This window comes from Hyperolius riggenbachi, chromosome 6 (assembly GCF_040937935.1).
Source record: "Hyperolius riggenbachi isolate aHypRig1 chromosome 6, aHypRig1.pri, whole genome shotgun sequence".
NCBI lineage: Eukaryota > Metazoa > Chordata > Amphibia > Anura > Hyperoliidae > Hyperolius > Hyperolius riggenbachi.
In genome coordinates, this window is record NC_090651.1 from 380,444,895 (window position 1) to 380,470,882 (window position 25,988).

The following is a 25,988-nucleotide window of genomic DNA, read 5'->3' on the forward strand; positions in this document are numbered from 1 at the left end:
TTTTAAACGGGCTGGGTCTACTAGTCACTTATAAAATGCATTGCATATCCATAGGTACACTTCTACTGTTTGTTCTAAAGAGTTAAGATTCTTCTTAAAAGACACCAGAAAGCTTTGTTCACATCTAAAATCGAAATCGCTGACGGCAGTGATTTATTGCGCGTTTCTTTTCTTCTCCCGGCGCTTAGCAAATCGCTGTGAGTTTGTATAAAGCGCTTTTCAAATCGTTTTTGCAAAGCGATTTGTTTGTTCAATTCCTGATGCAAGTCAGGAAGTAAACTCTTCGGCCAGGAAAGGAATAAATACAATGTATTTATTCTTAGAAGCACTGGGGAAATCGCTATACCAAACGCTTTTTCAAGCATTTTGCGATTTCCCTACACCTTCCATTGAGCAAAAACGCTCAGAAAATGGTACAGGCAGCGCTCGTAAACGAACCGCTCAGATGTGAACTCTCTTTAGGTGGCCACTAACGATCCAATTTCTAGCGAAAAATCGTTCGCGCGATCAGATAATTCTGATCAACAGAAAAATCATTCACTACCCCATCAGCGAACCAATCTTTGCTTCCTATCTATCAACAACCAACAAGAAAATCCAAATTTTGCTTTAACCAAAATCCAGTCGGACGACTATATTTATTATTATTATTATTTATTGTATTTATAAAGCGCCAACATATTACGCAGCGATATTTATAATTGTTCACAATCAATTGTACCCATCAACTGAGATTATTTACAACCAATCTGATCAGAATTTCTGATCGCTTGAACGATTTTTTGCTAGAAATTGTAGTGTTAGTAGCCACCTTCAAGGTGTCCAAGAATGATCCAACCATTTTGTCCTGTTTTACCATTTCTATGTAATTTTGCTTATTTGCACAGGAATTTTTTCAATATACTTTTTCTATATATTGTTATTTGCACTATCATTACTGAACCCGGGTGCAAAGCATCATTGGGCTCTTGTTAGATGCCCACTGTGCTAACATCCTATTAGTATGGAATATTCTGATAGTATATATTTATATATCCTTTGTGATGATATTATTTCATAATACTAATGAATACATGATTGATATTTTGCAGCAGTGATTTGTTCTTGCCGTATGTTTTAATTGCTTTAAGTATCGTGTTGAATTTCATTGTGTCAATTGTATTAGTTTTTTGATCATTTGGTTTTTTATAGAATTTTTGTAAGCAAATAACAACATACAGATATTAATTATAAGCCTACCTCTTACAGTTGTAAATACATCTTTACAGTATTAAAAACAAAGAGGCAATCTAGACATTAGATGTATTTGTTTTTTGAATCATGGAATAAACTATTTTTGCACTTTCCCAGTGGTGCTGTATATATGGGCTTTCTTTTTCTCCTTCTATTCACTCAATTTATCCTACTACTTATGTAGATTTGGTAAGATTGGTCAAAAAAGATTGGATCATTAGTGACCATTATAATCCACCATCACAGAAAGGTGATATTTGGATAAAGAAAGACTGAGAGTACTTGGTTTCTGTGGAGTGATGCTGAAAGCATTAACCTCCCTGGCGGTAAGCCCGAGCTGAGCTCGGGCTATGCCGCCGGGAGGCACCGCTCAGGCCCCGCTGGGCCGATTTGCATAATTTTTTTTTTGCTGCACGCAGCTAGCACTTTGCTAGCTGCGTGCAGTGCCCGATCGCCGCCGCTACCCGCTGATCCGCCGCTAACCGTCGCTCCGCAGCCCCCCCTCCCCCAGACCCCGTGCGCTGCCTGGCCAATCAGTGCCAGGCAGCGCTGTGGGGTGGATCGGAGTCCCCCTTGACGTCACGACGTCGGTGACGTCATCCCGCCCCGTCGCCATGGCGACGGGGGAAGCCCTCCAGGAGATCCCGTTCTTTGAGCGGGATCTCCTGATCTCCGATCGCCGAAGGCGATCGGAGGGGCTGGGGGGATGCCGCTGAGCAGCGGCTATCATGTAGCGTTTTTTTAAAAAACGCATTTGCTGCCCCCTGGCGGATTTTTGCAAACCTCCAGGAGGGTTAACCTCTTTGCGACTGCATGAGCAGCGCGGCAGTCCCAGGACCACTCCATGCCAATTGGCGTGAAGTGCTAGGGGCGGAGACTGCAGGGGATTGCGCGCACCGCTGTGCGCACAACTCCGCTTAAAGGATGGAGCTCTGCTCCGCCATCAGTCTCCCCACGGCGATCACAGATAGGAGACTGTTAGACGGCGAAACCGTTGTCTATTTAGTCTGTACAGTGCTGCAATCTATGGCAGCACTGTACTGGGGGCAGCCGCGTGACACGGCTGTCCCCCTGGGCGGCAAGGAAGCAATGACTGGCTGGTGGTGGTGGTGGTGGGGGGCAGAGGGATAATTCTACTAATATAATAAATGGGAAAGTTCGGATGTTTGGATGTTTGGATGTTTGGATGCTTGTTACTCGATCACGCAAAAATGGCTAAACGGATTTGAATGAAATTTGGCACACACATAGTACATTACCTGGAATAAAGTATAGGATACTTTTTATTCCCATAACCAAAAAGGGGGTGGAGACAAATAGAAATTTCACTGGAAAATGTAAACTGCAGCCATTCTTACACTGTTAATGGTAAGGTTCTCAAACTTTGCACAGTTGGTTGCTGCGTGACTGGGATTAATATTCAGAAAGGTGGGTGGAGTCTATAAAAGCCAATCAAAATTAACCTATTGATTTTCAAGGGGAATATTTACATTGCTGCCATTCTTGCACTGTTAATGGCACAAGCAGTGGCGGCTCCAGCTTCAGTTTTTTGGGGGGGCTGAAAGGGGGCACGAGGGCTGGCAGGCCGGGCTTGGGGGGGGGCAATTTGCGTCGCGCAGAGCGCGCCGCGGCGAAAATTTGGGCGTGGTCATGATGTCATGTGGGCGGGGCTAACTTTAATGTAGTTGTACCAGCTAACGTAGTTACATGAAAAAAAAAAATGAAGTAAACGCACATAATGACAGGTAGCCTTTCACCAGTAAATGCACATAAGAATCAGCTTTTCAGCAGTTAATGCACGTAATGACAGACAGCGTTTCCTCATTAAATGCACATAAGAGACAGCTTTTCACCAGTTAATGCACATAATGACAGACTGCGTTTCTGCAGTAAATGCACATAAAGGGACAGCTTTTCACCAGTTAATGCACGTAATGACAGACTGCGTTTCCCCATTAAATGCACATAAGAGCCTGCTTTTCACCAGTTAATTCACATAATGACAGACTGTGTTTCCGCAGTAAATGCACATAAGGGACAGCTTTTCACCAGTTAATGCACATAATGACAGACTGCGTTTCCGCAGTAAATGCACATAAGGGACAACTTTTCACCAGTTCATGCACATAATGACAGACAGCATTTCCCCAGTAAATGCACATAAGAGACACATTTTCACCAGTAAATGCACATAATGACAGACAGACAGTGTCCCCAGCATAGGTAGCCAGGTGTATAGATGTCCCCAGTATATGTAGCCAGGCGTATAGCTGTCCCCAGTATATGTAGTCAGGCTGGTGGTGGTGGGCTGGGGGCCCCAGGGCACCTCAATCTTGACTGGTGGTGGGCTGGAGGCCTCAGGCCTGCGTGGCTGGTGGTGGTCTAGTGGCCCCAGGGCAGCTCAGGCCTGGCTGGTGGTGGTGGGCTGGGGGGCACAGGGCACCTCAGGCCTGGCTGGTGGTGGGATGGAGGGCCCCAGGGCAGCTCAGGCCTGGCGGGAAGGCCTCAGGCCTGGCTGGTGGGATGGGGGGCTCAGGGCAGCTCAGGCTTGGTGGGAAGGCCTCAGGCCTGCCTGGTGGTGGTGGGATGGGGGGCCCAGGGCACCTCAGGCCTGGCTGGTGGTGGTGGGATGGGGGTCCCAGGGCAGCTCAGGCCTGGTGGGAAGGCCTCAGGCCTGGCTGGTGGTGGTGGGATGGGGGGCCCAGGGCACCTCAGGCCTGGCTGGTGGTGGTGGGATGGGAGTCCCAGGGCAGCTCAGGCCTGGTGGGAAGGCCTCAGGCCTGGCTGGTGGGATGGGGGGCCCCAGCCCCCAGGGCAGCTCAGGCCTGGCTGGTGGTGGTGGGATGGGGGGCCCCAGGGAAGCTCAGGCCTGGCTGGTGATGGTGGGAGGGGGGGCCCAAGGGCAGCTCAGCCAGGCCTGGCTGGTGGACTGGGGCCCCAGAGTCAGGCCTGGGGCCTGGGGGTTGTTGTTGGTGGTGGTGCTGCTGGTGCTAGGCTCAGGACTCAGGAGGCCTGGGGGGGCTGTGGCAGAAAGAGACAATTTGGCAGTTGACTGGGACTCTGGGAGAGGACAGCCACCGTCCACCGCACCCACCTTGAGTTGTCGCGGAGTTCCGACTTGAACGACTTCAAGTCCTCCTGCTCCTGCTGCTGCCTGGCTGTGTCAGTGTGTCAGGTGAGGTCCAGAGAGTCCAGCCCCGCTGCCGCTGTCCGTGTGTCGGTGGCGTGTCTGTGTCACACACAGGCAGCGTGACTAGCCCGGCCACCCCGCAGAGAGAGTCTGACTGTGACGCAGTCACACTTATAACGCCGCTATACGCGGCGCCGGCGAGTCGCCACCCACCACGACGTTACCCCTGGGGCGGGCCGCTCTGCGTGACTCACTCAGCTGAGCCTGCGCCCGGCCCAGGACAGAACAGAACGGAAGCCATGTCGGCCGGCCAGGGTGGGTGGGTCCGTGGGATCGCTGCTGGGGTGGGTGCCAGCCCAAGCCCTTGCCCAGTCGCCCTCCTCCCAGACTTGAGGCAGCCCTCGCTCACTGCAGTGCAGCCAGCCAGCTCAGACGACGAGCCAGCCAGCCAGGTCGGGTCGGACACAGCCGGCGGCAGCGGGGGGGCTTTGAGGGGGGCTAATGAGTTGCCAGCTGGGGCTTAAGCCTGGGTAAGCCCCAGCGTGGCGCCGCCACTGGGCACAAGCCTCAAACCTGGTACAGTTGATCATTGGGGGACTGGGGTTCAATTTCAGAAAGGGGGTGGAGCCACAAACAGCCAATTAAATTTGTTTCATTCCAATGCAAATTATTGATGCCAAACACCGCAAAGCTCACAAACTTGGTAATTGAGTAATTGATTAATTATGCGTTAGGGTTAGAAAAGTGGGCACAGCCAACACCAGCCAAATACATAAGCGGGCAACGCCGGGTCATAAGTGGGTGGAGACGAATACAAATTTTACTGGGAAAATGGAAACAGCAGCCATTCTTACACTGTTAATGGCAGGGTTCTCAAACTTTGCACAGTTGGTTACTGGGTGACTGGGGTTAATATTCAGAAAAGTAGGTGGAGCCTACAAAAGGAAATCAAAAATTACCTATTGATTTTTCAGGGGAATATTTCATTGCTACCATTCTTGCACTGTTAATGCCACAAGCCTCAAACCTGGTACAGTTGATCATTGGGTGACTGGGATTTACATTTATAAAAGGGTGTGGAGCCACAAACAGCCAATATGATTTGTTTCATTTTAATGCAGGTTATTGATGCCAAAGACCGCAAAGCTCACAAACTTGGTCATTGAGGAATTGATTAATTGTGTGTTAGGGTTAGGAAAAGTGGGCGCAGCCAGCACCTGCAAAATACATAATCGGGCAATGCCGGGTCATCAGTAGGTGGAGACAAATGCAAATTTCACTGACAAAATGTAAACTGCAGTAATTCTTACACTTTTAATGGTAGGGTTCTCAAACTTTGCACAATTGGTCACTGGGTGACTGGGATTAATATTCAGAGAAGTGGGTGGAGCCTACAAAAGCCAATCAAAATTCACCTATTGATTTTCAAGGGGAATATGTAATTGCTACCATTCTTGCACTGTTAATGGCACCAGCCTTAAACCTGCTACAGTTGGTCATTGGGTGACTGGGGTTCAAATTCAGACAAAGGGGTGGAACCACAAACAGCCAATCAGATTTGTTTAATCCTAATGCAAATTATTGATGCCAAAGACCGCAAAGCTCACAAACTTGGTTATTGAGTAATTGTGTGTTAGGGTTAGAAATAGTAGGCGGAGCCAACACCAGCCAAATACATACCCGAACAATGTTAGGAAGTAAGTGGGTGGATAAAAATACAAATTTCATTGTGCAAATGTAAACTGCGGCCATTCTTACACTGTTAATGGTAGGGTTCTCAAACTTTTCACAGTTGGCCACTGGGTGACTGGGATTAATATTCAGAAAAGTGGGTGGGGCCTACAAAAGCCAATCAAAATTCACCTATTTACTTTCAAGGGGAATATGTAATTTCTACCATTCTTGCACTGTTAATGGCACAAGCCTTAAACCTGCTACAGTTGGTCATTGGGTGACTGGGGTTAAATTCAGACAAAGGGGTGGAGCCACAAACAGCCAATCAGATTTGTTTAATCTCAATGCAAATTATTGATGCCAAAGACCGCAAAGCTCACATACTTGGTCATTAAGTAATTGTGTGTTAGAGTTAGGAAAAGTGGGCAGAGTCAACACTAGTCAAATACATACCCGGGCAACGCCGGGCGTCCAGCTAGTTAAATAATAAAAAAAAATACAGAAATTTATGGTTTTAATTTAAAAAAGTGTAAAAAAACTCAACCATCTGGGGAGAAACCAGACCCCACCAACAGAGAGCTCTATTGGTGGGAAGAAAAGGTGTGTGGGGGGAATCACTTGTGTGCTGAGTTGTGCGGCCCTGCAGCGAGGCCTTAAAGCTGCAGTGGCCTAATTTGTAAAAAATGGCCTGGTCACTAGGGCGGTTTAACACCGCAGTCCTTAAGTGGTTAAGGAAGCCATACATCTAGCGATTCTGATTCAATCGACAAAACAATCGACTTTATTAAGGAGTCGACTTCAGTATGATTGATTGAAAGTCGATAGACTGGTGACCCACACACTACAAATGATATCCTATGCGATTCACCTTCACATTCGACCACACTGATGTTGTGTCTCCATGCTCTGAATGCAAAAACCAATTCAGAGTCGATTGAATGAAATGTGAACGGTAACCGATTCCTGTGTGATTGACCGATATCTTGCATCCTGCAATCAACTTAGCTGGTCAATTCAACATGAAATCAGACATTTTTCATCGATTGAGAATTCTGCAGCACACTCGATTCTATTTCGATTTTTTAAAATGATTGAATCAAATAGTTGATCGTGCAGCCAAATCGCTAGATGTATGGGCACCTTTACAGAGAGGTATACATTTGTGACGTATACTGTGAGATCTATTGTTGAGTAGTATTCTACAATGGCAGTCAGTATGTGATATTATCTCTCGTTATTTATGATACTATCTCTCGTTATTTAGGTCACTCGCTGTCTTGTACTGTGTGCAGGTCTGACACATCTGATTACTGCACAGGTCCCAGTACAACTTGTCCTGCTGGCTCTGTGTGCGGGACTGTGCTAGGAAAAAGTAGTACAGGTAAGGGTATGGTGGAACAAAATTAACATTAACTTTGCATAACAGTCGCAATATTCGTAATTTCGCTTACGCAAAATGTCACATTAAATCTCACAATTAGGATTATACGCAATTACGATTTTAAAATTGAATTGATTTGATGTCACGTAATCCATTTGTAAATTTTGCATGTTTCACAAAGGACAAGTTGGAACAAGTTAAAAAAAAATTCTCAAAAAGACCTTGCAGGTTTTGAGAAAATCAATTTCAAAATATAGCTGGTTTTTAAAGTCTGTGAAATGGTGGTCTTGAGGAGGACGTGGGAAGCACCGATGAGCAAAAATGCCAATATTCTTTTTGCATACATTTTTGTGAAAATAATGAAAAATTTTATTTTCAACCAAAAATTCCTTTGAAAATAAGTTTTGTTATTATTTGCAAAATTTTGCAGTAAAATATAGTTTTTCCAGAAAAATTGTCGCTGTAAAAATATCATTTTCCATGGTAAAATTATTGATTTTCTGTGGGGGTTTTTTTGCGTTTAAAATACAGTTTTTCGCAAAAAGCACAAAGGCGCGAAAATGAATGGTGAAAATTTGCAAGCAACACTGAAGGTAAGTATGTGACTTGGGCTCATATGCAATTCACTTTTTCTCCAAAATTTTCTCCTGGGTGATATTTTTTAATCATTTCTTTAAAGAACCTTTTCAGCATTTCGCAATTGAAAAAGTACTAAAAGTAGTAGAAAAAGTACTATCAAAACTATTGTGTGTATTTTCTTGCTTGCTGGGGGTTTTAAAGACCTTTTATTAACAAGGTGTAAAAATATCAACTTGGAGAAAACTCAGGAGAAAAAGTGACTTGCATGTGGGCCCAGGTTGCTTTTTAAAGTCCCAGGTTTGACTTAAAATTAATTGTGTATTCAGAGCTCAGAATATTGTAAAGTGTACTGCAAGAAAATATAATTTTACAGAGTTTAAAAATCATTTTTGAAAATTATTTTCTCAAAAACTTTGAGAATTATTTTTCTTTTACTTATTTTCACAAAATAAAATGTTGAATTATTGCGTAATTACACATAATTGCAACATTACAGAACATAATAACAGTTATGTGTGAAGTTCATTATGATGCACTATTCAAAGCATCTATAGAAGTGATTATTATATTAACAGCACAGGATCAATAAAGAGCTAATACTGTGGTTGAGGGAGGGCCCCCCGGGCCAAGGGCCCTGGTGCGGTCACAACCTCTGCACCCTCTATTGCTACGCCACTGCTCTCCATAGTAAAATATAACAGAACATGTATACTTGCAGGAGCAGTAAACTATATAAGGGCAGGCACAAGTGAAAATGGCTGCAATATGACAGGAAGTACCACCATAAAAGGAGGAGCCTATGTAAGGATGGTTGCTGCATGTTGCTCATCTGACAATTGCACCCCCATTCTTCCAACAAGTAAGTCACCGACTTTTCCTGTTTAACATAATCATTGACTATAGGTTTTCAAACGCAAGTGTGTTTATATTGGAGTATGCTTAAAGGGGGTTGTAACATTCAAAAATTAAAAAAATTGCCCCAAAATAGTTAATGACCCCAATATATATATATATACCCCTTCTTTCTAAAACAGGTCCCACTTTTTTTTTTTTTTTTTACCTGGCCTGGTTGCTTGCTTTAACCTCCTTGGCGGTATAATTCCCGCAGCTGCGCAGCCGCGGGAGGGTTTTTTTCACCTTTTTTTTTTTTTTTTTTAGCATGTAGCTAGCCTAACGCTAGCTACATGCTTCCCCCCTCCCTGCGGCGTCCCCCCCATAGCTTCCGATCGCCGCCGGCGCCGCTTGCCCATAAGGAAATCCCGTTCTGTACGGGATTTCCTTGAGGGCTTCCCCCATCGCCATGGTGATGAACGGAGTGACGTCATCGACGTCATCGATGTCGTGACGTCACAGGGAGTCCCGATCCACCCCATAGCGCAGCCTGGCGGCGCAGGTGCAGTGGTTTTTCGACTTTAAAGTCTGAAATTCCAGAAGTGAACCGGAGGCGGGGCCGGAACATCGGTGAGTGGCTGCGTGGGCACAGGATGTCTGTGAGGACCATTAGAAGCCCTGGTTAAGTTCAACTCATTTTCCCCGACCCCTGCTACAGTAATCCTTTAACACAGCCCCGAGTTTCACCCTGTGCCCAAATGTGCACACGGCCATTTGATATGTATCCTTCGAGGAAGATAGTCAACAGTGCAGCCAGGCAATGTGCATTGTTTAAAAGAAAATAAATATATCTGCCTCCATATACCTCTCACTTGCATCCTTAAAGAAAACCTGAGGCAGATTTTTTAAATTTTAATAGGACCCAGAGACATGTTCTGTGCACAATGACATGCCTCTGTGTCCTTCTGCTGCCTCTAGTCCCCCCTGGGCTCTGCTGTTCCCCTTGATAAATAGCGCTAGGCTAGTGACAATCTGCTTGTCACTAGCCTTCTGTTTACCTGCCACCTGTCAATCACTGTCCTCCATCGCAGTCCCCCCCCCCCACTCCCCGCCTCCACTAGCTTCCTCCAATCCAAGCTAAGCCGCGACTCGCGAGCCAGGAGGTACTCCTGGGTTCTCTGACACTGAATAGCTCTAAATCCTGTGGCCAATCTATCAAGCTCTGAGTCCATAATGATCTGCTTTACAAAACGTAGAAGCATTACATTTCTGTGTTATTCATTTTCTGTTTTATTCCTGTACTAGCTGATTGCCCGGCGTTGCCCGGGTATGTATTTGGCTAGTGTTGGCTCCGCCCACTTTTTCTAACCCTAACACACAATTACTCAATGACCAAGTTTGTGAGCTTTGCGGTCTTTGGAAACAATAATTTGCATTGAAATGAAAAAAATCTGATTGGCTGTTTGTGGCTCCACCCCTTTTCTGAATTTGAACCCCAGTCACCCAATGACCAACTGTAGCAGGTTTGAGGCCTGTGCCATTAACAGTGCAAGAATGGCAGCAATTAAATATTCCCCTTGAGAAGCAATAGGTGAAGTTTGATTCACTTTTGTAGGCTCCACCCACTTTTCTGAATATTTAACCCAGTCACCCAGTGACCAACTGTGCAAAGTTTGAGAACCCTACCATTAACAGTGTAAGTATGGCTGCAGTTTACATTTTCCCAGTGAAATTTGCATTTGTCTCCACCCACTAATGACGTGGAACTGCCTGTGTATGTATTTGACCGGTTTTGGCTCCGCCCACTTTTTCTAACCCTAATGCACGAACACTCAATGACCAAGTTTGTGAACTTCGGGGTCTTTGGCATCAATAATTTGTATATTCCCATAGAAATTAAACAAATCAGATTGGCTGTCTGTGGCTGCACTCCTCTCCAACATTTGAACCCCAGTCACCCAATGACCAACTATAGCAGGTTTGAGGCATCTGCTACAGCCCCGTTTCTATGGGTGTGTGATACGTGCAATCGCCCGGGGTGCTTTATTGTGCGGCAGGAGGGGGGGCGCCGGAGCGGGGGAACGGACATAATAGTTATAACTCACCTTCTTCATCCGTTCCCCGTAGTTTCAATATCTTTCCTCTCCCGGCGTCCGTCGCCTGGTAACAGCGCCCCCTGTGATGACATACCGCATGTCATCACAGGAAGCACTGTGACTAATGAGATAGATGCCGGGAAAGGAAGGACATTGAAGCAGCGCGGGTTCGGCGGAAGCAGGTGAGTTGTTACTATTATGTTCGCTCCCCCCGCTCCTGCGCCCAACTCATACCGCCCATACCAACTAACCTAAACTGTGGGAACCTACCTAACTAACCTAAACTGCAGGAACCTACCTATTTATCCTACACTGCAGGAACCTACCTACCTAACTAACCTATACTGCGGGAACCTACCTAACTAACCTATACTGCGGGAACCTACCTAACTAACCTATACTGCGGGAACCTACCTAACTAACCTATACTGCGGGAACCTACCTAGCCAAGCTATACTGTAGGAACCTACCTAACTATCCTATACTGCGGGAACCTACCTAACTAACCTATACTGCGGGAACCTACCTAACTAACCTATACTGCGGGAACCTACCTAACTAACCTATACTGCGAGAACCTACCTAGCCAAGCTATACTGTGGGAACCTACCTAACTATCCTATACTGCGGGAACTTACCTAACTAACCTATACTGCGGGAACCTACCTAACTAACCTATACTGCGGGAACCTACCTAGCCAAGCTATACTGCGGGAACCTACCTAACTATCCTAAACTGCAGGAACCTACCTATCTAACCCATACTGGGGGGACCTACCTATCTAACCTATACTGGGGGAACCTACCTATTGAACCTATACTGGGGGAACCTACCGATCTAACCCATACTGGGGGAACCTACCTATCGAACCTATACTGCGGGAACCTACCTATCTAACCTATACTGCGGGCACCTACCTATCTAAACTATACTGGGGGCACCTACCTATCTAACCCACACTGGTGGCAACTATACGGGCTACCCTATACTGGAGGCACCAACGTAGATAACCTATAAAGCAGGCACCTACCTATCTAACCTACACTGGGGGCAACTATGCAGGCTACCCTATACTGGAGGCACCTACGTAGCTAACCTGTTCAACCTGTACTGCGGGCACCTATGCCTGGCTCCATGGGGGTGGGGTGGGGGGCGATTTTTACACCCTCGCCCTGGGTGAAATTTAGCCTAGAAACTGCTCTGATCTGCTAATACCAGTGTAAAAATGGCAGCAATTTAAATATTCCTTTTGAAAATCAACAGGTGAATTTTGACTATTTTGGCTATTATAGGCTCCACCCACTTCCCTGAATATTAATCTCAGTCACCCAGTGACCATCTTGGCAAAGTTTGAGATCCCTGCCATTAACAGTGAAGAAGGGCTGCAGTTTACATTTTCCCATTGAAATTTGTTTTTGGCTCCGCCCACTTTTTGTAAACTGGACACACAGTCACTCAATGACCATGTTTGTGAGCTTTGGGTCCTTGGCATCAATAATTTGTATTTTCCCAGTGAAATGAAACATCTGATTGGCTGTTTGTGGCTCTATCACAGGCATGGGCAAACTTGGCCCTCCAGCTGTTAAGGAACTACAAATCCCACAATGCATTTGCCTTTATGAGTCATGACTGTGGCTGTCAGACTCCTGCAATGCATTGTGGGACTTGTAGTTCCTCAACAGCTGGAGGGCCAAGTTTGCCCATGCCTCCTCTATCCCCTTTTCTGAATTTGAACCCCAGTGACCCAATGATCAACTGTACCAGGTTTGAGGCTTGTGCCATTAACAGTGCAAGAATGGCAGCAATTTTAATATTCCCTTTGAAAATCAACAGGTGAATTTTGATTGTTTTTTTAGGCTCCACCCACTTTTCTGTATAATAATCTGTGCCATTAACAGTGCAAGAATGGCAGCAATGTAAATATTCCCCTTGAAAATCAAAAGATGAATTTTGATTGGCTGCTGTACACTCCACCCACTTTCCTAAATATTAATCCTAGTCACCCAGTGGCCAACTGTGTCAAGTTTGAGAACCCTGCCAATAACAGAATGGCTGAAATCAATCTAACAAATCTGATTGGCTGTTTGTGGCTCCACCGCCTTTAGTGAATTTGGTCCCCAGTCACCCAATTACTGACTGTATCAGGTTTGAGGCCTCTGCCATTAACAGTGTAAGAATGGTAGCAATGTAAATATTCCCCATGAAAATCAATAGCTGAATTTTGATTGGCTGTTGTAGGCTCCACCCACATTTCTGAATAATAATCCCAGGCACCCAGTGGCCAATTGTATCAAGTTTGGGAACCCTGCCATGTAAAAAATTAAGTTTCTGGCACCGCCCACTTTTTGTAACCTTGACATATAGTCACTCAATTACCAAGTTTATCAGCTTTGGGATCCTTGGTATCAATACTTTGTATATCTGATTGGCTGTTTGTGGCTCCGCCCCTTTCTGAATTTGAACCCCAGTCACCCAGTGCCCAGCTGTACCAGGTTTGAGGCATCTGCTATTAACAGTATAAGAATGGTTGCAGTTTAAATATTCCCTTTGACAATCAAAAGTTGAATTTTGATTGGCTGTTGTAGGCTCTACCCACTTCCCAAAATCTTAATCACATTCACTCAATGACCAACTGTGCAAAGTTTGACAACCCTGCCATTAACAGTGTAAGAATGGCTGCAGTTTATATTTTCCCAGTAAAATGTGTTTTTGGCTCCACCCACTTTGTGTAACCTTGTCACACAGTCACTCAATGACCAATTTTGTGAGCTTTCAGGTTCCTGGCATCAAAATTGTGTGAATGGAAGCAGTTTATCCAGCAAAGAAATCTGATTGGCTGTTTGTGGCCCCGCCCCTTTAGTGAATTTGGACCCCAGTCACCTAATGACTGACTGCAGCAAGTCTGAAGCCTCTGCCATAAACAGTGTAAGAATGGCAGCAGTTTAAATATTCCCCTTTAAACGCAATAGGTGAATTTTGATTGGCTGTTGTAGGCTCCACCCACTTTCCAAAATCTTAATCTTATTCACCCAGTGGCGAAGTGTGGCAAGTTTGAGAACCCTGCGATTAACAGTGTAAGAATGGCTGCATTTTTTCCCATTTAAAAGGAATGGCTGAATTTTGATTGGCTGTTTTATGCTCCACCCGCTTTTCCTGGATTTGTAACCTCGGTCACCAAGTGACCAACTGTGCCAAGTGTGGGGACTCTGGCTTGATTACTGTGAGAATGGCAGCCTTTTACATTTTTTCCATTGACTTGAATGGGTGGAATCTGATTTGCTGTTTGTAGCTCCGCCCAGGTGGGCAGGGGGGCCGCGAGACCCCCAGAACCTATCATCCCAGGTAGTAAGGAACCTGTATACCAAGTTTCGTTCAAATCGGTCAAGGGGTTTTCGAGTGATCGCGGCACATACACACACACACACACACATACACACACACACACACACACACACACATACATCCGATTTTATATATATAGATGTAAGTACCAGGAGGCAGCTCAGTGACCAACGGGGTGATATGTCGGTCCTGTGTGTCTGCTGACTCCACGTGGTGCTACACATCTGACACCATGGCGTGCACGGGCGATGAGAACATGTGTCTCCTCCTGACCACAAAATATTCAGGTAAGTAGTATAACAGTACAAAAAACAGATACATAAAGATATTGCTTGCATTGGGCTACCATGACACTTCTCAACTTTAAAGGACTCCTGAGGTAAAATAAAAAATTCACAGGCAGCCAGCGGGCTAACGACTGGAGTACCAGAGCTGTGGCCAGGGTTTCAAAAAATGTCTATAGACTGGAAGAAGCCCCACGTAAGTAAAGATTGCTTTTTCATTTCTCCTCGGGAGTCTTTAAAAAAAAAATAAGCAAAAGGGACCCCGTGAAGTGCGCAACTACTTAAAGTAAACCTGTGAAGTTTGACATGGACTAAATTAGATACTTACTTCGGGAGGAGGAAACCTCTGAATCCTCCGGAGGCTTCCCCTGTCCTACCCAATCAGGCCGTTTTAGCACTGGGACCCCTTAAGTACTGTTGTACTGCGCCTGCACAGAAGCACGGACAAAATCCCACTGTGCATGTGCATCAGCGGTTTTGTGGGGACGACACTGGAGCAGGCCGGGGAAGGAGGACAGGGGAAGCCTCTGGAAGTGGCAACTGCTTGTCACTGACTATATGTCATTACTTGTCACCCGCTACCGGTCACTACGTGCCGACTATTTTTCACTTTTGTCCCCCTACCCACCCACTCGCCACCCTTTACTTGTCGCTACTTGCCACTTTATCTTGGCCATGTGACGCAAACAAATTCCTTAGAGAAAGACCTGATGCTAGGACTGATCAATGGCAAAAGGCGACAAGGCCGCCAGAGAATGCGTTGGCTTGACACCCTTAAAGCTGACACAGGATTGAGCTTAAAGGACCACTCCAACGAATAATTTCATTTTTAATAACCTCACAGTAGATACATTAAGTATACAAAAGCATTACTGTGTCATTTTTTTATTTTCTGACATGGCCCTTTAATTTGCCATATATCACTGTAGCTTCCCTCCGTCAGTCTCTGAAGTAGCACTGACAGACTTTTTTAACTATAAAGCCAAAGCAGAGCCTTGTCAGGTGTTAGGTAGAGTGACCAGACGTCCCGGATTGCCCGGGACCCGTCCCGGATTCGGGGTCCGCTGTCCCAGGCAGCCTGAGGTCCCGGGAAACGTCTCGCTTTCAGCAGCGGGACGTCCCGGCCTCGGGACTTTGGCCACTCTATACTCATGAACTGGCAGCGGCGTCTATAGACGCTGTGCCAGTTCATTGTCCGCAGCCCCGCTCCAGCCTCCTCTTCCGGTTTTCCGACACCGGCAGGCGAGCAGGGCTACGGCAAGATGTCTGCCGAAGCCCTGTACCGGAGACTATTTGTGTCTCCAGTACAGGGCTTCGGGCGCCATCTTGCCGTAGCCCTGTCAGCGCGGGAGAGAAGATCAGCAGCAAGATGGTCCCGGGAGCAGCGCGCCAGAGGCCGGAGACTTCTGCCAGGTGAGAAAATGCTTTCTTTTCCAGGTGAAATGTTTGCCCGCATTGCGTTTTTTTTTCCAGGTCAAATGTTTGCCCGCATTGCGTTTCTTTTCTGGTGAAATGTTTGCCCGCATTGCGTTTCTTTTCTGGTGAAATGTTTGCCCGCATTGCGTTTTTTTTCCAGGTGAAATGTTTGCCCGCATTGCGTTTTTTTTTCCAGGTGAAATGTTTGCCAGCATTGCGTTTCTTTTCTGGTGAAATGTTTGCCCGCATTGCGTTTCTTTTCAGGTGAAATGTTTGCCCGCATTGCGTTTCTTTTCTGGTGAAATGTTTGCCCGCATTTCGTTTCTTTTCTGGTGAAATGTTTGCCCGCATTGCGTTTCTTTTCCAGGTGAAATGTTTGCCCGCATTGCGTTTTTTTTCCAGGTGAAATGTTTGCCCGCATTGCGTTTTTTTTTCCAGGTGAAATGTTTGCCAGCATTGCGTTTCTTTTCTGGTGAAATGTTTGCCCGCATTGCGTTTCTTTTCTGGTGAAATGTTTGCCCGCATTGCGTTTCTTTTCTGGTAAAATGTTTGCCCGCATTGCGTTAATTTTCTGGTGAAATGTTTGCCCGCATTGCGTTAATTTTGTACTGACATGTTGGCCGCATTGCGTTTATTTTGTACTGACATGTTTGCCCGCATTGCGTTTATTTTGTACTGACATGTTTGCCCGCATTGCGTTTATTTTCTGGTGAAATGTTTGCCCGCATTGCGTTAATTTTCTGGTGAAATGTTTGCCCGCATTGCGTTTATTTTGTACTGACATGTTTGCCCACATTGCATTTATTTTGTACTGACATGTTTTGCCCGCATTGCATTTATTTTGTACTGACATGTTTGCCCGCATTGCATTTATTTTGTACTGACATGTTTGCGCGCATTGCATTTATTTTGTACTGACATGTTTGCCCGCATAGGGCTTGATTCACAAAGCGGTGCTAACCTACTTAGCCCGTCTAAAGTCTTTAGACGCGCTAACCAGGGTGCTAAGTAGGTTAGCACTGGATTCCTCAATTAGATCACGCGCTAATGTTGCGCGCGCAAAGTTTTACGCGCGCAAAGTTTTACGCGCGCTAAGTCACATAGGCTTTAATGGGCACTTCGCGCGGAGCACCCTGCGCTCTGTGCAGTACGCGCGTAAAGTTTTACGCGCATAAAGTTTTGCGCGCGTAAAGTTTTATGCGCGAAAAGCATGTTTAGACGTGCTAAGGCCCGGTTCACATTAGCGGTGGCCGTCCGGAATCGCCGTGCCGGAGCCGCACCGCTTGCAGAACGGACGGAACGGACGCACGGCATAGCAATGAAAGCCTATGCGTCCGTTCACATGCGTCCGTTCTGCCGGACCGGAGCCGGTCCGGATCCGGGCCGGATCCGGACTCCGGCCTCCGTTCCAACATGCGCTATTTTTTGATCCGGCTCCTCCGGCAGTCGTATCCGGGGCGGAGCCGGACTGCACCATCCGGCCAATACAAACCAATGGGAACCGGAGAGCGCACAACACACTGGCTGAGAAATCCGGATGTTCTACCCCACTTCCTATGCGGATTGTTGCGGCGATATTGGATGGGGACACGTGGGCAAGCATTTTGGAGTGGAGCAGCACAGCTGGATCCGGATCCGGAGATGTTGGCAGCATGTCGCAGGTGGAGGTGAGTGCTAAACAGCAGAGGGCCTGATTCCACAGGTCCCCCTTCTGCTGACCTCCCAGACCCCAACATTTTTTTTGTTTTTTACGTTAGTTTTGCCAAACGGATCCGGATCGCATCCTGATGAACACCTGATGCAACCTGACCGGATCCGGATCGGATCCGGATCAGAACCGTACGGTTCCGATCCGGATCCGGTCCGGATCCGGTCAGGTCATCCGGTCCGTTTGGCAGACAACCGCAAGTGTGAACCGGGCCTAAGGGGGTTTTCACAGGCGTGCTAACAGTTAGCACCGCTTTGTGAATCAAGCCCATTGCGTTTATTTTATACTGACATGTTGCCCCCATTGCATTTATTTTATACTGACATGTTACCCGCATTGCATTTATTTTGTGCTGACATGTTGCCCATTGCGTTTATTTTCTGGTGTCTGGGGTAACTGTTACTGCATTTATTATTTAATGGTCATAGATGGCTATGTTTGCTGCTTTGTGGTTACGGTATACTATTAGCATCACACAGTTTCTGCACACCCATGATGCAAAGTCTCGTTTGTCTTATGCCTCACTGTTACATCATTACGTTAGCTCCACCCATACAATGTCATGGCCACACCCATTTTTCGCAGCGGCGTGCTGCACGCACTGCAGCCCCCCCCCTCTCAGTCTTCGTTGCTGCGTGCTCCTCAGTCCTCCCCACTTTTCGCCGCGGCGCGCGTACCCCTCCCCATGCCCCCCTCCCCATCCCAGGTTTGACCCACAAAAATCTGGTCACTCTATGTTAGGGCCTTAGGGGGAAAATAAAACAGATCAAACAAATGGTTTAGCCCTGCTCTGCCTAACTGTCCAAAATGTATAGTAAAAACTCACGCGCTGCCAGTCTTCCCATCAAGAGCCAATCACATCTAAAGGACCCCCGCACACAGGCATTGAGGGAGGCAGCTGTCAGCGCAGAATCTGCTGCCCAATGAGCTGCTCTCCCTCACCAGCCATACGCGTCTGCCTGACAGAAAAAAAAACAGTGATGGGCTGTGAGTAATGATCTGGGTAATGAGCCGCTCTGTGAATGGAGGGGGAGTGGCTAATTGGTCAAGTACGTCACAAGAGGCAGAGCCGAGGTGACTGAAGCCAGAGCGACTCATTACACACAGCCCATCACTGTTTTTTTTCTGACAGGCAGACGTGTCTGTTTTTTTTTCTGTCAGGCAGACGAGTATGGCTGGAGAGGGAGAGCAGCTCATTGCGCAGCAGATTCTGCGCTGACAGCTGCCTCCCTCAATGCCTGTGTGCGGGGGTCCTTAAGATTAGTGATGGGAATTCCGGCTCTTCTCAGAGAATCGGCTCTTCTGAATCGGCTCCCATTAAAGAGCCAGCTCTTACGGCTCGCTAGACACCACTCAGAATCGGAGTAAAAGCCCCGCCCCCGTCTCCATGACTGCTTATCTGACTGGGGCAATCCCTCCTGTTACTGTACTGCTCTGCTCCCCCCATACATCCGCCCCATACACTCCTACAAGCTGAAAGAGGAGGCCTACATCTCCCAGCATGCCTCAGCGCCCTTTATCACAGAGCAAAGCAGAGCTGTGTGGGGCGGCTGAGGCATTGGTTCTTTTAAAACTGAGAATCAGCTCTTGTCGTTCGCAGCAAAGAGCCGGCTCTTAGAGCCGGCTTGTTCGCGAACGACCCATCACTACTTTAGAGGTGATTGGCTCGTGATGGGAAGACTGGCAGCGTGTGAGTTTTTACTATACAGTTTGGACAGTTAGGCAGAGCAGGGCTAAACCATTTGTTTTATCTGTTTTATTTCCCCCCTAAGGCCCTAACACCTGACAAGGCTCTCCCTGCTTTGGCTTTACAGTTAAAAAAAGTCCGTCAGCGCTACTTCAGAGACTGACGGAGGGAAGCTACAGTGATATATGGCAAATTAATGGGCCATGTCAGAAAATAAAAAAAAAATGACACAGTAAGGCTTTTGTACTTGATGTATCTACTGTGAGGTTATTAAAAATGAAATGATTCGTGGGAGTGGTCCTTTAAGGCAACTGGCAGAAATGGTACAAGATCGGACAGCATGGAGAGAGCTACCCCATAGAATCACCAAGAGTCGGATACAACTGAATGGATAACATCATCATCATCACTTGCCACTTAACCTCTGCCACTGCTTACTACCAATTACCGGTCACTACATGTCACACCCTACCTGTTACTCCCCCCTACTAAGTGCCACCCCCTTTCACCCATTACCCAGGGGTGTAACAAAAGGGGCTGCAGCCCCTGCACCCGCGAGGGGGGGGGGGGGGCAGTCAGGGCAATTTTAGGGGGCTGGAGGGGTCGCAGCATGTGGGGAAAGCCATGGCCCCCTGCACTCTAGTGTCTGACATTACTTAAACAGTATAAACAGGAAGTAGCGTCAGACACTAGAGAGAGGAACATCTGCGGTGGATGCAAGGAAGGTATGTGGATCTGCAGTCAGTATCTGATATTATCTCTCGTTATTTATGATACTATCTCTCGTTATTTAGGCCACTCGCTGTCTTGTACTGTGTGCAGGTCTGACACATCTGATTACTGCACAGGTCCCAGTACAACTTGTCCTGCTGGCTCTGTGTGCGGGACTGTGCTAGGAAAAAGTAGTACAGGTAAGGGTATGGTGGAACAAAATTAACATTAACTTTGCATAACAGTCGCAATGATCGTAATTTCGGTTACGCAAAATGTCACATAAAATCTCGCAACTAGAAGGATTATACGTGATTACGATTTCAAAATTGCATTGATTTGATTTCACTTAATCGATTTGTAATTTCACAAAAGACAAGTGGGAACAAGTAAAAAAAAAAAATTTCTCAAAAAGATCTTGGAGGTTTTGAGAAAATCAATTTCAAAATATAGCTGGTTTTTAAAGTCTGTGAAATGGTGGTCTTGAGGAGGACGTGGGAAGCACCGATGAGCAAAAATGCCAATATTCTTTTTGCATACATTTTTGTGAAAATAATGAAAAATTTTATTTTCAACCAAAAATTCCTTTGAAAATAAGTTTTGTTATTATCTGCAAAATTTTGCAGTAAAATATAGTTTTTCCAGAAAAATTGTCGCTGTAAAAATATCATTTTCCATGGTAAAATTATTGATTTTCTGTGGGGGTTTTTTTGCGTTTAAAATACAGTTTTTCTCAAAAAGCACAAAGGCGCGAAAATGAATGGTGAAAATTTGCAAGCAACACTGAAGGTAAGTATGTGACTTGGGCTCATATGCAATTCACTTTTTCTCCAAAATTTTCTCCTGGGTGATATTTTTTAATCATTTCTTTAAAGAACCTTTTCAGCATTTCGCAATTGAGTACTAAAGTACTAAAAGTAGTAGAAAAAGTACTATCAAAACTATTGTGTGTATTTTCTTGCTTGCTGGGGGTTTTAAAGACCTTTTATTAACAAGGTGTAAAAATATCAACTTGGAGAAAACTCAGGAGAAAAAGTGACTTGCAGGTTGCTTTTTAAAGTCCCAGGTTTGATTTAAAATTAATTGTGTATTCAGAGCTCAGAATATTGTAAAGTGTACTGCAAGAAAATATAATTTTACAGAGTTTAAAAATCATTTTTGAAAATTATTTTCTCAAAAACTTTGAGAATTATTTTTCTTTTACTTATTTTCACAAAATAAAATGTTGCATTATCGCGTAATTACACATAATTGCAACATTACAGAACATAATAACAGTTATGTGTGAAGTTAATTATGATGCACTATTCAAAGCATCTATAGAAGTGATTATTATATTAACAGCACAGGACCAATAAAGAGCTAATACTGTGGTTGAGGGAGGGCCCCCCGGGCCAAGGGCCCTGGTGCGGTCACAACCTCTGCACCCTCTATTGCTATGCCACTGCTCTCCATAGTAAAATATAACAGAACATGTATACTTGCAGGAGCAGTAAACTATATAAGGGCATGCACAAGTGAAAATGGCTGCAATATGACAGGAAGTACCACCATAAAAGGAGGAGCCTATGTAAGGATGGTTGCTGCATGTTGCTCATCTGACAATTGCACCCCCATTCTTCCAACAAGTAAGTCACCGACTTTTCCTGTTTAACATAATCATTGGCTATAGGTTTTCAAACGCAAGTGTGTTTATATTGGAGTATGCTTAAAGGGGGTTGTAACATTCAAAAATTAAAAAAATTGCCCCAAAATAGTTAATGACCCCAATATATATATATATACCCCTTCTTTCTAAAACAGGTCCCACTTTTTTTTTTTTTTTTTTACCTGGCCTGGTTGCTTGCTTTAACCTCCTTGGCGGTATAATTCCCGCAGCTGCGCGGCCGCGGGAGGGTTTTTTTCACCTTTTTTTTTTTTTTTTTTATTTAGCATGTAGCTAGCCTAACGCTAGCTACATGCTTCCCCCCTCCCTGCGGCGTCCCCCCCATAGCTTCCGATCGCCGCCGGCGCCGCTTGCCCATAAGGAAATCCCGTTCTGTACGGGATTTCCTTGAGGGCTTCCCCCATCGCCATGGTGATGAACGGAGTGACGTCATCGACGTCATCGATGTCGTGACGTCACAGGGAGTCCCGATCCACCCCATAGCGCAGCCTGGCGGCGCAGGTGCAGTGGTTTTTCGACTTTAAAGTCTGAAATTCCAGAAGTGAACCGGAGGCGGGGCCGGAACATCGGTGAGTGGCTGCGTGGGCACAGGATGTCTGTGAGGACCATTAGAAGCCCTGGTTAAGTTCAACTCATTTTCCCCGACCCCTGCTACAGTAATCCTTTAACACAGCCCCGAGTTTCACCCTGTGCCCAAATGTGCACACGGCCATTTTAAATGTATCCTTTGAGGAAGATAGTCAACATTGCAGCCAGGCAATGTGCATTGTTTAAAAGAAAATAAATATATCTGCCTCCATATACCTCTCACTTGCATCCTTAAAGAAAACCTGAGGCAGATTTTTTAAATTTTAATAGGACCCAGAGACATGTTCTGTGCACAATGACATGCCTCTGTGTCCTTCTGCTGCCTCTAGTCCCCCCTGGGCTCTGCTGTTCCCCTTGATAAATAGCGCTAGGCTAGTGACAATCTGCTTGTCACTAGCCTTCTGTTTACCTGCCACCTGTCAATCACTGTCCTCCATCGCAGTCCCCCCCCCCCCCACTCCCCGCCTCCACTAGCTTCCTCCAATCCAAGCTAAGCTGCGACTCGCGAGCCAGGAGGTACTCCTGGGTTCTCTGACACTGAATAGCTCTAAATCCTGTGGCCAATCTATCAAGCTCTGAGTCCATAATGATCTGCTTTACAAAACGTAGAAGCATTACATTTCTGTGTTATTCATTTTCTGTTTTATTCCTGTATGTAAGTACCAGGAGGCAGCTCAGTGACCAACGGGGTGATATGTCGGTCCTGTGTGTCTGCTGACTCCACGTGGTGCTACACATCTGACACCATGGCGTGCACGGGCGATGAGAACATGTGTCTCCTCCTGACCACAAAATATTCAGGTAAGTAGTATAACAGTACAAAAACAGATACATAAAGATATTGCTTGCATTGGGCTACCATGACACTTCTCAACTTTAAAGGACTCCTGAGGTAAAATAAAAAATTCACAGGCAGCCAGCGGGCTAACGACTGGAGTACCAGAGCTGTGGCCAGGGTTTCAAAAAATGTCTATAGACTGGAAGAAGCCCCACGTAAGTAAAGATTGCTTTTTCATTTCTCCTCGGGAGTCTTTAAAAAAAAAATAAGCAAAAGGGACCCCGTGAAGTGCGCAACTACTTAAAGTAAACCTGTGAAGTTTGACATGGACTAAATTAGATACTTACTTCGGGAGGAGGAAACCTCTGAATCCTCCGGAGGCTTCCCCTGTCCTACCCAATCAGGCCGTTTTAGCACTGGGACCCCTTAAGTACTGTTGTACTGCGCCTGCACAGAAGCACGGACAAAATCCCACTGTGCATGTGCATCAGTGGTTTTGTGGGGACGACACTGGAGCAGGCCGGGGAAGGAGGACAGGGGAAGCCTCTGGAAGTGGCAACTACTTGTCACTGACTATATGTCATTACTTGTCACCCGCTACCGGTCACTACGTGCCGACTATTTTTCACTTTTGTCCCCCTACCCACCCACTCGCCACCCTTTACTTGTCGCTACTTGCCACTTTATCTTGGCCATGTGACGCAAACAAATTCCTTAGAGAAAGACCTGATGCTAGGACTGATCAATGGCAAAAGGCGACAAGGCCGCCAGAGAATGCGTTGGCTTGACACCCTTAAAGCTGACACAGGATTGAGCTTAAAGGACCACTCCAACGAATAATTTCATTTTTAATAACCTCACAGTAGATACATTAAGTATACAAAAGCATTACTGTGTCATTTTTTTATTTTCTGACATGGCCCTTTAATTTGCCATATATCACTGTAGCTTCCCTCCGTCAGTCTCTGAAGTAGCACTGACAGACTTTTTTAACTATAAAGCCAAAGCAGAGCCTTGTCAGGTGTTAGGTAGAGTGACCAGACGTCCCGGATTGCCCGGGACCCGTCCCGGATTCGGGGTCCGCTGTCCCAGGCAGCCTGAGGTCCCGGGAAACGTCTCGCTTTCAGCAGCGGGACGTCCCGGCCTCGGGACTTTGGCCACTCTATACTCATGAACTGGCAGCGGCGTCTATAGACGCTGTGCCAGTTCATTGTCCGCAGCCCCGCTCCAGCCTCCTCTTCCGGTTTTCCGACACCGGCAGGCGAGCAGGGCTACGGCAAGATGTCTGCCGAAGCCCTGTACCGGAGACTATTTGTGTCTCCAGTACAGGGCTTCGGGCGCCATCTTGCCGTAGCCCTGTCAGCGCGGGAGAGAAGATCAGCAGCAAGATGGTCCCGGGAGCAGCGCGCCAGAGGCCGGAGACTTCTGCCAGGTGAGAAAATGCTTTCTTTTCCAGGTGAAATGTTTGCCCGCATTGCGTTTTTTTTTCCAGGTCAAATGTTTGCCCGCATTGCGTTTCTTTTCTGGTGAAATGTTTGCCCGCATTGCGTTTCTTTTCTGGTGAAATGTTTGCCCGCATTGCGTTTTTTTTCCAGGTGAAATGTTTGCCCGCATTGCGTTTTTTTTTCCAGGTGAAATGTTTGCCAGCATTGCGTTTCTTTTCTGGTGAAATGTTTGCCCGCATTGCGTTTCTTTTCAGGTGAAATGTTTGCCCGCATTGCGTTTCTTTTCTGGTGAAATGTTTGCCCGCATTTCGTTTCTTTTCTGGTGAAATGTTTGCCCGCATTGCGTTTCTTTTCCAGGTGAAATGTTTGCCCGCATTGCGTTTTTTTTCCAGGTGAAATGTTTGCCCGCATTGCGTTTTTTTTTCCAGGTGAAATGTTTGCCAGCATTGCGTTTCTTTTCTGGTGAAATGTTTGCCCGCATTGCGTTTCTTTTCTGGTGAAATGTTTGCCCGCATTGCGTTTCTTTTCTGGTAAAATGTTTGCCCGCATTGCGTTAATTTTCTGGTGAAATGTTTGCCCGCATTGCGTTAATTTTGTACTGACATGTTGGCCGCATTGCGTTTATTTTGTACTGACATGTTTGCCCGCATTGCGTTTATTTTGTACTGACATGTTTGCCCGCATTGCGTTTATTTTCTGGTGAAATGTTTGCCCGCATTGCGTTAATTTTCTGGTGAAATGTTTGCCCGCATTGCGTTTATTTTGTACTGACATGTTTGCCCACATTGCATTTATTTTGTACTGACATGTTTTGCCCGCATTGCATTTATTTTGTACTGACATGTTTGCCCGCATTGCATTTATTTTGTACTGACATGTTTGCGCGCATTGCATTTATTTTGTACTGACATGTTTGCCCGCATAGGGCTTGATTCACAAAGCGGTGCTAACCTACTTAGCCCGTCTAAAGTCTTTAGACGCGCTAACCAGGGTGCTAAGTAGGTTAGCACTGGATTCCTCAATTAGATCACGCGCTAACGTTGCGCGCGCAAAGTTTTACGCGCGCAAAGTTTTACGCGCGCTAAGTCACATAGGCTTTAATGGGCACTTCGCGCGGAGCACCCTGCGCTCTGTGCAGTACGCGCGTAAAGTTTTACGCGCATAAAGTTTTGCGCGCGTAAAGTTTTATGCGCGAAAAGCATGTTTAGACGTGCTAAGGCCCGGTTCACATTAGCGGTGGCCGTCCGGAATCGCCGTGCCGGAGCCGCACCGCTTGCAGAACGGACGGAACGGACGCACGGCATAGCAATGAAAGCCTATGCGTCCGTTCACATGCGTCCGTTCTGCCGGACCGGAGCCGGTCCGGATCCGGGCCGGATCCGGACTCCGGCCTCCGTTCCAACATGCGCTATTTTTTGATCCGGCTCCTCCGGCAGTC

At 46.3% G+C, this 25,988-nt stretch overlaps 1 protein-coding gene across 4 annotated transcripts in view; it reads left to right on the forward strand.

Moving 5' to 3' along the window:
* The window catches only part of LOC137523091 (phospholipase A2 inhibitor and Ly6/PLAUR domain-containing protein-like), a 31,375-nt gene that overhangs the window by 319 nt on the left and 5,068 nt on the right, over nucleotides 1-25,988 (forward strand). Inside the window, exons 2-8 of one of the 4 annotated variants that reach the window (XM_068243303.1) lie at nucleotides 7,302-7,418; nucleotides 8,716-8,856; nucleotides 14,414-14,554; nucleotides 20,157-20,273; nucleotides 21,561-21,701; nucleotides 22,988-23,128; nucleotides 23,210-23,284. In XM_068243303.1, coding sequence (XP_068099404.1) covers nucleotides 7,302-7,418; nucleotides 8,716-8,856; nucleotides 14,414-14,554; nucleotides 20,157-20,273; nucleotides 21,561-21,701; nucleotides 22,988-23,128; nucleotides 23,210-23,223 — 812 coding nt within the window. In that variant the 3' untranslated portion in view covers nucleotides 23,224-23,284. Of the gene's footprint in view, nucleotides 1-7,301; nucleotides 7,419-8,715; nucleotides 8,857-14,413; nucleotides 14,555-20,156; nucleotides 20,274-21,560; nucleotides 21,702-22,987; nucleotides 23,129-23,209; nucleotides 23,285-25,988 lie in introns of those variants that run through there. The other 3 variants (XM_068243300.1, XM_068243302.1, XM_068243304.1) reach the window with 3 other exon arrangements.